The 12839-nt window shown below is 40.7% G+C and overlaps 1 protein-coding gene across 1 annotated transcript in view; it reads right to left on the bottom strand.

Moving 5' to 3' along the window:
• Positions 1-339: 339 nt before the first annotated feature.
• The window catches only part of SLC26A2 (solute carrier family 26 member 2), a 30300-nt gene continuing 17800 nt past the window's right edge, over positions 340-12839 (bottom strand). Inside the window, exons 2-3 of the mRNA XM_014597637.3 lie at positions 10430-11086; positions 340-8559 (exon numbers count right to left, since the gene is read on the bottom strand). Coding sequence (XP_014453123.1) covers positions 7054-8559; positions 10430-11074 — 2151 coding nt within the window. The 5' untranslated portion in view covers positions 11075-11086 and the 3' untranslated portion in view covers positions 340-7053. The remainder of the gene's footprint in view (positions 8560-10429; positions 11087-12839) is intronic.

Here is a 12839-nt window from a genome sequence, read left to right on the forward strand (position 1 = left end):
ACATGCTTTAAATAACTGCTGTACACTGGTCAAATTTCCAGCCAGTGGAAAGGCCCAGGAGGCTGCGAAGCACCCCTTGCCTCCTAGCCTGGAAAATGCAGGGAGGCTTAGAAGGCTCGGCTCTGCTTCCCCCCCACCAACACTGTACTTTTGTCATGTTTAAGAGCACTATAGTGCTATAAAAAGTGCTCTAAATTACAAGGCTGTAAAACATGCATGGAGCACTTCTGTACCAGGCTGTGGTTCATAAAACATTTTTAATTGTACTTTAGCACATATCATATATCTGTATCTTCTAAATACTCAGATGAAAAAAACTTAAACATTAACAACAGCAAATTATAAACAGCATCCTTTAATGAAGGTAAAAAAAGAGTTTACAAGAAAATTATTGGACTGATAGAATGCTGTTCCTAGCTTTCCCATAGTAACTTCATAATAAGGCACAAAGTTAATTTAGACAGTTTGACAATATTCAAAGCACAGTTTGTAACAAGTTTTCTACAGCAAGACAAAATACAGAGACTGATAAAGTAAACTTTCATTATACAAATGTCTGGTCAATTTGTACAGCACTTCAGAAGGAAACAGCAGACCTTTTATTCCATTTATGCACGTTAATAATGTTAATAAAATGCACACACAAAATGGAATGAAACAAGAGAACATGATACCTTTTCATCTATTCTTTGTTATTTAGCCATCTAAATTCTTCTGTGATTTCTGGTAAGCATTGGATTGTCATGTTAGTTACAACATTTCTCTTGTACAAGTAATTCACAGTAAAACCATATTCAGCCATTTGGTACAAACTATACTACATTTCAAAACTTGTTTTTAAAAATAACATCCTTTACAAAATTAGATCTACTCATATGTAACATTTAGATCCTTGAGATATTGTTTGCTTAGGTCACTTGTAGGAAAACTTGGTTTTGTTTGAACTGTTTTCTGGTACAGCATCTCAAAGATTTTTTTTTTTTTTAAATATCTATATTCTTAACAAATATTCAAATATTTAAAAAAATCCAATGAACTAAGAAAGTTATAAGCCTCTCAAAATCACCAGGAGATGAGAAGTTTTAGCTACCTTTGACTGTTTATCAACCTGCGTTCCCCCTATAAAAGTTTATATTCTTTCTAAAGCTATGTTAACTGTTAAAAACTCAGCCTACCCAATACAAACATTACTCTCCATAAAATTCACTAACATTTTATATGCCTCCAGTTTAGAGAAATGGCAGAGCAGCCTATTCATTATCTATTCCCCATTACCTATAAAGTATCAAGTACAAAAGTACTAACTATATCATACCATTAAGTTGGCATGTATAAATATCAAATATTTGACTTGATCCCTGGTTTGATTTTTCCAGTATTTAGTAGCATCAAAAGAAAAAAAAATGAGCCCCCAAACTGGTTTCCACATCAGGCTGAAGTTGTGTTTGGAACAGAGAGGATCAGACAATGAACTGTGTTAGGAACTGACGTTGCAAAGAATTACAAATATACTTAAATTTACACACTGAGAAAAGTTTCGCAAACTTGTGCACAATACAATAAATAAGGCACAATGCCGGATTTTGCTATTTTGACTATGCCAGCGCAATAAAAGCAGCAAAACTCCCTTTGTAGAACAAAGCTATATTCATATAAAAAAAGCATGTAATGCACAATCACATTTAGCAAAGTAAATTAAGTTACATTGGTATGAAGAAACTTACTATGCTGGTTTAAAAAAATCACACCTGTAACAAACATAGCTATGCCAGCAAAACCTTGACAGTGTAAGCAAGGCATTAATCTTTGTCAGGCCTTCATAAGCTTTGGTCACTACATCATTGGCTTTTTCATGGCTGAAGGAAAAACGCACCAGAAAGTGCCCTTGAAGGAGTCTCACCCTGGCTGAGCAGATTCACTGAATGACCTGACAGACATTTTGTGCTTACATTTCTACAGTCTCTTTCTAGTGTGAAATGGAGATCATTGATCCCTGCAGGCAGAATTCACAGCAGTGTTCTGCACAAGACAATGGAAGACAGGTGGAGATGCTAATAGAATTGAAGGCCTTTGGGTACCAGTCTCCTTTGGAAGTACTTTTCTCCCTGCAACATTAGATTTTGCATTTCAGACTCATCATCTTCAAATAATGAGTCTTGATGACTTCTCCTTAAGTTATTCAGGCAGCAATGTGTCAGCGTAAAGGTACCATTGAATTTTTGGCAGTAACTGTCTATCAGCTGCTGCAGGCTGAGGAGTGCAGTAACAATGCAAGCCCAGCAACCCAGGCTGGCAGAATGGACAGTACAGAACTATACTGAAAAATACATCAGAGATGAACAAGCCTTAAAATAACAAAACTCTCCTGTACCTAGTATGCATGAGGCACTGTGACTTGCCCAGAAGCACTGAACTGTAACGATCATTATTGCAGTGACTGGAAGAAGGCACATAGCTTTGTAGACATGGAAACAGCAATTTTCTAGTTGCCTCCACAATAAAGACACTTAGCCTTTTTATTTTCCTAATAGGTGTTATTATTTATGTGCATTGTAACTCTTCTCAAATCCTTAGGAATTAACTGCGTAAACAAATAAAGTATGCCCTCTGATCTACTGTATTTACTTGCAGACTAAATGCACTGTTCTCCCCAAATCAGTCCTACAAAATGGGGTGCACATCTTCAGCAGAGAGGCTGATTTTTTTTCTTCATGGGAATAGAAGCATGGAGACACTGCCACAAGATGGCTGCTGTGCTTCTCCCTTTGCCAGCCTCAGTGATAGAGGGGATGGCGTTCACCCTTCAAGGTCAGGGCTAGTGTTAACTCTCACACAGCTACTGCCACTGAAGTCAGGATCCCCTGAAGCCAGGACAAAAAGTCTTTTTTCCTTTGCTCTGCCTTCCTGAAACAAGCTGCGTGTCCTCTCTTGGTGGTAGGGGTTATGCAAGGAAATATGGTAAATGGGAAAGGTAGTGCAAAATTATAAGTAATGGTAAGTCCAGAGCTGGAACTCCTTAACAGCCATCCTGGGGTTTCCTCCCTCTTTTATTCAGGTAATGGTTTAATATTTTGTATCTTTTTAACTCCTTGACTGCCCACCAGCTTTATACCTTACCATTAGATATGGTTGAGGGTCACAGGTAACAGTATCATACCCAAAAACAATGGTTCTCTCACTTACAGTCAGTCCTATGCTATGTCTGGAAGAAAATACCAGAACGGCCAAAGATCCGTATCTTGCACTGAATTAGAGAATAATGGATATGGCTAGAGTGATTTACAATGATACTATCCAGGCAGAGTCATTAAAAAGTACAAGATCAAGGTTTACTATGCATTCATAAATTCAGGATAAAAATTAGTCTCATGTAACATGTTGCAATGCATTTGTCATTTTTGTTAAGTAGACTGAAAATTGTTTGAATGTGAAAACATTTAAACAAGGTAAACACTTTAGTGCAAAAGCTATATTAGGAGCAGTTGAAACTGCTATAAATAGAAGCTATACAAGTAAAAAGACACTTGACAAGTTTATAACTGAGGCTGTGAATATTAATTTCCATAACGTTGTGTCATTATCCTGAGTGAATGAGTTAACTGTCTCATTATCTAAACCTCTGATTGGTGATTGCTGGAGTTGATCATTCTGGCATCAGAAGGCTAGAATCACAGCTGCCGTAAATCAACCTTGCTCTGTTCAAGTCAAATGGAGTTGGGCCAATTTAGCTGAATTAACAAGCTGGCCAAGAGTCTTGGAGGTACTGCTGGGAATTAATGCCACAATCTAAAACAGAGGACATGTACTCAACTACTTACAGACTGCTCAAAGAAACTATTTTCTCCTTCCTTTTACTGTGTACCACTAATGGCTGAACAGCTATGCAGGTTTAGAACAAAGGAACTGCAAGAAGGCAAGCAATGGTATTTAAGTCACTCATTCTCCTTCTGGATACTTCATGCCTGATAGCAACTATTTATTCTAAATGGTATGATATTCATATGGCTCAGGATGATTCCTTTGCAGCACTGGAATAAATATGTCACAAAAATATTCAGAACATACACCTGCATATAGTATTCATTATACATTGGCAGTGTGTGTGTTAAGCTAAAGCTCCTTTATAAAACAAAATTGCTTTAAAAGATCACAGCTGAGATGAATATATGAAATGCTAAAACCTAGTGTTCACCTAATACAGGGGCAGGCAAAGTCTGGCCCATGGGCTGGATGAGGCCCATGGCAGACTCCATTTCCCAGCAGCCTCTGCCTGCATTGCTGCAGCCGGTTTCTACGGAGACCCCAGAAGTGGTGGGGCTGTGACAATGTGGGGCCACAGTTTCCATGGAAAGGCACCCAGCTGGGCAGGGGAGCTGCTCCAGAGGCACAGGCCTTCATAAGCTTCATAAGCTTTTGAGATCTTGCAGCAGTGACAGCGTGGTCCGGAGCCGGGCACAGCTGCAATCCACTGTCACCACTGCAAGATCCCAGCCCCAGCTCCAGTTCTCTTCTCTCTGGGTTTTTGTGTATTAATCTAAAACATGTCCATAAGTTATGGCCTTCAGGATATATTCGCATTATACAGATGTGTTCAAATGGTGGGTTTTTTCATCAGCAAGCTTATTTTGTCTTGTTTTGGCACTTCCTGTGGCCAAATAACAGGCATCTTGGCTTAGATGAACATAAATTAGTTCTGTATGTGTTTTAAACATAATATATATTAATGCCTCAAAAATGGATTTCCTGAGAGTGTTTATGGTACTTTTGGGAAAACTATATGCAACAGTTCTGAACAAGCGTTGTGCAGGTCTGTGGAAGTCGCATGCCTACCGAGAAGTGAAAGCACAACAGAGCTGCATTTCTTCAGCTCTGTTCTGATCAGTTGAAATATGTTACTCTTCTAAAGAGTGTTTTAATTAAACAGCTTTAAGTTGGGTGGTTTTGTTTAAAATCAAAATTCCAATCACACTTCATGAAACTATGAAGAGTAATTCCATCACGCCTCTGCTGACTGATACAGGGCTCGCATGTATTTCACTGCTTACCATCCTTTTTGTCTCTTCTGGTGCTTAGCATCTGCCTGTTTCCGTCTATGCTGCTGGCCTTTTCTTTCTATGACATGTGAACAGGCAGAGCCCTCTGCTGGAAAATGCTGACTACTATTACTTCCGTGTAGTTGTACCTAGGATAAAACTTACCTACTGGTTGTCTACATAGCAAATGCAGTGTGAAACATCTATGATGTGAATTTAAAAGACAAGTGCTATTCTGCATTAATTCCCTATACAGACACTCATATTTCCTGTACAAACTCATATTCCACACTGAGAGACTTGTGCAGTTTAGTTTACTTTGGGAGAGATTAACCTATGTTACACAAGGGCGTTCTTGGTGCCAAATAAGAAAACCTACACAGATAGTCAATGCTGAATAGCCATTAGCGGCTTCAAATCTGGGATTTTCCCCCATGTAGACAAACCCCAAATTCTGTGGAAGAAGGAAACAGGCTTAGTTTTTTTTAAATGCTTTGGAGAACTAATATTTTCTCTCTAATGTTCAGGCTAGACCTCTTGTTTCTTGTTGCAAGGCAAGTCTAACACTGCCACGGAAGTTAACCTGGAGTTTCATTTAAATCATAATTGGAGGGAGCGTGTTCATGGAAACTATTGCCCGGCAACAGGGTCTGGTCAATTGTGAGTTCTTATCTAAACCGCCACAAGTCAAAGCCTTTAGAAGAGATTAATTTCAGTTGTATCTCCCTCTCACAGACTTACAGAGGATGGGATCTCTGTGAAGATCACGGATGTCTTGTATGTTTTAAATCTTCTGAAAAAGGAGCCTTTTTAGCATACATTACTATAGAGCTTATTTTCAAATCCCCACTTTTATTTCTCGTGCTATATGATACTTCTTTCTAATCTAATGTGTCGTGCTCTCTTGCACCAGTGCTGTATACGCTAGGCAATCAAATTAATTTGACTGAATTATTCAACATAAAAAGCTCTAAAGCTCTTATGTGAAGAAGCTCATCAACGTATCCCTTCTTGTTATATCCAACATCCTCATCACATCGCACCTTACCTAAACATCTGTAAGATGTCCCAGAAGATAGGAAGATTCTGAGTTAACATATATGGTGTTGCCAGCTCCTGTGATTTTTATCCTAGTGTTTGGTGTTTCTCTACAAAGCCCCAACTGTGAGACTGAAGTGAATAAATGACAGTCTGTTCTTTTTCCATTTCTTAACTTCTGTGATTCGGGCTGCACATGGTGTACAAAATTGATTAGGGGACAATCCCATACTGGAAATGATAACAGATATGGAAAAGATCTAATCCAATTTCTATGCTTTTCCTCTAATGTACTAGAAAACGTGATGACTAAACATAAGCACGTCAGACTGCAATAAGCCTGCCTCTTTGCTTCCCTTCTGCAGTCCTGCTCTGCAGTACTGTGCTCTGAAAAACTTTTAATAAAGCTCAGTCTAGATTATCCAAAGGAATTCAACCTGCAAAGATCTATTGTAACAAATAAACATACAGGAAGGTGTGTAAATGAGAGAACCATTCCTCCAGTCCTTATCTAGCTGCATTACATTGCCAGACACCAGTTAGCAAGGCAACTTTGGGTGAGAGGTGCTTGCAACTTAAAACCATTTCACTCTGAACCATCCCCACATCTCCCATCCCTGGGAGTCAAAGCCATTGCAAGTGATGTCATATCAGACTCCAAGCCAGACAGGTTTTTAGATCCTAGCTGCTCCTTCTTTGGCCCTAATTACATGGAAGGATAAGAGGGACACACACAAGAATCATGAATAAAATGGGTTTTGTAGGTTAGTCATGATCATGTTACAGATGCCTACATTCAGCACTACTTAGCTAACCACCCTAGCCAGCAGGGTAAACTGAAGCAGCAGAGCACTCTGTGAACTCAACTGTATATTAACAGCAACCCTGCTCTTGGAGTACTTTTACCTGCCTGAGTATATATGCATTACATTCACACCTACATGTTTTTCCTGATCCTGCCCTGATTGTCGCCTTCCCAGCACTACGAGTCGGAAGCACAGCTCCCATTTTGCATATGTGCACCAAGTGCAAAGTCCACAGCCTGGTGCACACTGTGGAAGAGAAGATGCCTTTTCCCCTTCTTAAAATACTCTCCCCGTTGCAGAGAACTCCTCACAGAGGGGTTGCACTGGGCCAACAGCACCTGGATGCCAATCTCCTCATAATCTCTGCAGACCTCTTTGAGTGTGCGAATCCCTGCTGTGTCCAAGAACTGCACTGCACAGCAGTCAACCACTATGGTGTGGAAGTCCAAGGGTTCAGAGACAAGCTGCACTGAGATGTCATCTTGTTTGCCCTCAGAATTCATCATCTTCTCTTTCAGCATTTGCTTTTCTGCTTTTTTCTTTGCTGTCTTCACCCAAGCTGGGTTGACTCCAGTCCTCTTGTACAATGCAGATTTAAAGCATTCCTTGTTGATGTAATAAAGAGGTGCCTCAAAACGGAAAACCCTGATGCCCAGTTTAGTCTGCAAGTTCTTGTAAGAAGATAGGGATTCATATGCCTCAGACTCAGCTGCCCAGCCAAGCAGTGCTGCTTCTGGCCTTTGAGTCCGAAAAATAACACACAGCATAGAGAAGCAGACACCAACCAACAGGCCAATCTCAGTACTTACCAGTGCGGAGGCTATCATAGTAACAAACCAAATCAGTGTGTCCACCTTGCTCAAACACCACATTTTGGGCAGGTCCCTGAACTTCCGCAGGGCTCCTCTAAGGTTTACTATAGTTATGACTGCTAAGACACATTTCTGAAGGGAATAGAACAGAGGGGCAATCACAAGCAGGACTAACAAGATGATCAGTGCAGTCACCACACTGGAGATCTGAGTTCTGCAGCCTGTTGACTCTTTGACAAGTGTCTTGGCAAGAGCTGCGCTAGTTGTAAAGCAGTGGAAGAAAGAAGGAATAATATTGCAGAAGCCAATAGCATACATTTCTTGGTTGGCCTTAACTGTATAACCATGTTTCTTGGCAAACATCTCTGAAAGGGACACAGTGATGGCAAAGCCAATAACAGCAATAGCAACAGCATCCAGAGCCACGCTGGGAATCAAGTCCCAATCAGGTGGACGGGGTGGCAGAAATCCAGTTGGAATGTGTCCAGCAATGCCAGAGCCATAGTTCTCTTTCAGTTTCCCAAAGTGAGATGCCAGTGTAGCTGCCACAATCACCACCAGTTCAATGGGTATTGGAGCCTTGAGTTTGGATTTGAAGTATTCATTCATCTCTTTGGTTGGGACAAGAACAAGAAGGCACAAGACACTGGTCGTGAGGTCACAGATATTGGTCTTGTGTATGTTTCTGAAGATATTTATCCAGGTGGTTACAAGGGAGCCAATGCCATTGCTGCGTGGAATGTCTAGACCTAGGAGATACTTGGCTTGGGAGGTCAGGATTGTGAAGGAGGCACCTGTGACAAATCCGCTGAGCAAGGAATCGGAGAGGTACACTGAGACAAAGCCCACCTGAAAGAAGCCCATTGCAACCTGAAAGAAATCAACCACACATGAGAGATTACATCATAAATCTTAGCATGATGGAAATTAGCAGCACAGTTAAATGATGTCGCAACTGTATGGCACTTGTACACACTTGGCTCAAATCAAGTGGTTCCTGGTTGTCAGGTAGCTGAGGCAACACAGCATGCACACAAAACCAACACACAGGTTTGAAAACCGGCATAAACATCTAAGAGCTGCACAATTTTATTGAGAGGAAGGATGGTCTTGTGGCCTTGGCACTAGACTGGAGCTCAAGGCATGAGGGTTCAATTGCTGACTCAGCAATAGGTTCCCCAGGAAATCCCAGGAGAACTCAGTTGATTCCTGTATTTCATGGTTCCTCATCTGTAAAATGAGGGTAGCAGTGCCTTCTTTGCCTGTCTTGTCTACTTAAGATTCCAAGCAGTTTCAGGACCAGCCCTGTTTTTTACCATGTGTCTGTACAGTTCCTTGCACAAAGGGAACCTTATCTCTGTTTTGAATTTAAAAAGCAATGTTGATATGAATAACATTTTTAGCAAGTAAGAGTCTATTGGCTAGCAGGCAGTAAAAGATGCCAAGCAAAGCATGGCTAATTACCATTCTATATATAACATCTACATCAGATAAAATAATTTGGTCTATGTAATGCAACTGAATTGACAGATATTTGGCCAAAAATCTACCAGCAGTTCACAACTCCACAGCTCTTACCACCTCAGAAATGCAACCCCCATGTCATATCAAGGGGTTCATATTATGATACAAATAAAACTAGTTGATCGTATCCAGTGATAAAAGATGCAACCTCAGGTTTTGTATTAAAAAAAGGATTTTCTAGAATACCATGGAAATTCTTCCTTTTTTTTCCTCCAATACAATGTGCTCAGATTTAAAAGCTTTATTGAGAAAAATGTTAAAAGTATAGCTATTACATGGCTTGGTAGAGTAGTGGTAACTACAATAATGAGAAAGCTTTTCTTTTGGGTGAATGTTTTTTTCTACTAGATTGTAAAACCTGAACACAGCATCCCTACAGCCCTGTGAAATTTAAATTCAACAATACAACATAACACAAGATAATCACAGCATAAAAAAATTAGATTTTAGATTTTTTTTAAAACTATTTCAATTTTACTAATTAAGGAATGAATAGGCTTTTTTTTAAATCTTTGTCACGTACCTTTAATATAGTGTTAAAGTTCTGGCTTTGCAAGAACATATAGTCAAGTTTTAACCAGGAAACAAGAAGTTTATTTTAAACTTTCTACTGTTTTTTATGAAAATAAAGTCAGCTGATTATGGTTAAATGAATGAAAGGTGGTTTAAGCTGATACTGCAAATGCTGCCCAGTGGAGACTTAGAACTAAGATATAAATGAATGAAAAAAAAGTTTCAGGCCAGGCTGTGACAGGTGTTGAGCACCTGTTGATATCTAAACAATGGGAATTATAAAGGTCTTGACTTTGAACATTGCTAAGGGAAATACTGGTGCAAAGCAACATATGGGCACTGCTGCTCTAAAAATTCTGCCACAGTCTTCCAAGCTTTTCTCAGAAGGCTTCAATAAACAGTTAAACTTTGGCTAAAAGAAGAAAGATTGCTTACCCTATGGTAAGAAGTGGAGTTACTGCAACTGTGCTGGCCATTTACACACCCCACTGAGGCATGGAAGGTGTGTGTTGCTCTACCTGGTCTTGGTATGAAGCTGGAGAGGGGAAGTGCAGATGTGCTATGTGGAGACTGCTGGCTAAAGGTCTCCAAGGTCAAGAATATGAGACACATGTAAGTCCACAGTAGGATGTGCATATGGACAATCACTTGAAGGACAATTAGAAATATTTCCATAAAAAAAAATTTTGCTGTCACCTCTTACCTGATAAACTCCAGCTATGAAGGTCAGGGTGGATCCTACTGCAATTGCATAGCAACTTTTATCACATAACAGCTGTTGTGATGTCTGGTTCATGGGCAAAGCTGTGATGTTTATATCAATTACCAAGTCTCTATGAAGGCTACTGTGAATATTTGATTCAAGGTCATATCCAGCTCTCTGCACCTCACGGTCTACCACCTGTCCCACCATCAGGCATAGCACACCAAAAATGCCAACTGAGATGTGACGGGAGGTTCCAAACAGGAAATAAATAATGCTGGCAAAAAATGACGTGTAAAGCCCATAAATAGGCTCCTGGCCAGCCAATAGGGAATAGGCAATGGACTGTGGCACCAGCAAGATGCCCACAATCAGCCCTGACATTACATCCCCCAGGATGTATTCTTTCAGCTTGTATTTGGGGAGCCACTGCAAGACAGGGAAGAAACTGAAAATTAGTTCTTTAACTTTGGCTGGAGTACAGCTGCAAGCTTTCTTTGCTTTCTTGACTACAAGTGCTTTCACATCAATTTTCTTCTCTTGAGGCTCTAGGAACATCCCTGGGTGAAACTTGAGTTTGTTGCCATCTCCCTCTGCTGATTCAGATGTTGAAAGGATGTGGTTGAGTTCTACTACTGCTGCCATCTTGAAGTCTCCCTACAACAAAAACACGGTTTTTAAATTATCGTTCAGATTAATAATACTGATCTAATTATTTCAGGCAGTTTAAAATTGGAGCCATTTCAGTCCCCCTGAACAGCAAGGATTTGCAGTGCTGGCTAAGCCAAGCATAGTGCAAGTGTGCTCTGCAAATTTTCCATACAAACCTGTTCTGAGATGCATCACTCTGACTGTACAATGCCACCTGTTATTCCAGTCCTTGGCCTGGCTGAAATAGGAACCCTGATGCTGCCCCACTATATTTTGTTTTTGAGATGTGCACAAATTGGAACCAAAAGTGTCTGAAAATACATTGTCACCTCTGGCCAATGCAAACATTTGAAGCCAGCTCTCCAAAAGGCATAATGAAGATGGGTGCTGTAGCACTGCCAGCCAGCTGTTTGTCAGCTGTTTGAGCTGCGAATGAAAAGCAGCTCTCTGTTTTGTATCTCTTTGTTACCTCTTTATGCTTTCTCATCACTTCCCAAGACAAGAGTCTTTTATTATTAAATTTTTAAACATAATCTGTTTCCTTCCACTGTTATTAAGATAGTTTAGATACAATTTTCTACAAAAGGAGTGAGTTTCTCCACACATATACAGGATCATAGGAAAGTAGGGCTGGAAGGGACCTCACAAAGTTATCTAGTCCAGCCCCTTCTCAAAACAGGATCATCCCTGACTAAACAATCCCAGCCAAGTATCTGTCTAACCTGCTTTTGAAAGTTTCCAAGGATGGAGATTTCACAGCTTCTCTGGGTAGCCTGTTCCAATGCTTGACCACCCTCAGTCAGAAAGTTCCTCCTAATTTCTAGCCTAAATATCTCCTGCTGCAGCTTTAGGCCATTGCTCCTGTTCCTTATGGCCACAGAGAAAAGCCCTTCTCCATCCTCTCTATAATCTCCCTTCGGGTATTTGAGGACTGTTATCAAACCCCCTGCCAGTCTCCTCTTCTCCAGACTAAATAACCCTAGCTCATTCAGCCTTTCTTCATAAGACTCCTTTTCCATCACAGTTGAGAACCTACTGAAAGTAGAGAATAAACTGTGATATCTAGAACGCTGTAACAGCCCCTTCTGTAAGAGCCTTTCTGAATTCAGTGACTGTTTCTGATCTATTACACACAAACACAAACACTAGATTTTCCTTGCTGAACAACTGCTACGATTCTGCTTATTAAACTGATTCGCAAGGGCTACATTTCTGGTGTAACATCTCTGATTTGTGTTTTTTTTCCAGTGCAATTATGGTACCAGCCAGTTACACTTAAGTTTTACTTGTTACCCAAGAAGCTGTAATCTTTTTATTTCTTCTTATATGGTTTTATTTTGGCCAGTGACATAACACAGAGACAATAAACACCTTTCACATTTTTTGTTTGTTTTTTGAGAATCAGGTTGGATTTCAGTAACTTATACCTGACCAGAAAAACGTAAGCAAGTCCAGACATCTTACGTTACAGTTCACCCCAAGGGTGGGCAAGGGATATGGTCCACCAAGGGATTTTGTCAGGCCTGTGGCAGGTCCCTCGGTCCTGCCCAGCCCAGGCACAGGGGGCAGCCTGAGTTGTGGCAGCTGTGGCCAGAGCGAGCAGCAGGGCTCGGGCAGCACAGTGGCTGGACTCTGCTTCCTGGCAGTCCTAGCAGTCTGCCCCACACACCCCGCTGGGGGTGAGACCCGTACAGACAGGGCACTCAGCTGGGAAGCTGGGATGGGGTTGCAGGCCAGTGGAGAGCAAGACATGTGGGCA

Source organism: Alligator mississippiensis, chromosome 9 (genome assembly GCF_030867095.1).
Source record: "Alligator mississippiensis isolate rAllMis1 chromosome 9, rAllMis1, whole genome shotgun sequence".
Taxonomy (NCBI): domain Eukaryota; kingdom Metazoa; phylum Chordata; order Crocodylia; family Alligatoridae; genus Alligator; species Alligator mississippiensis.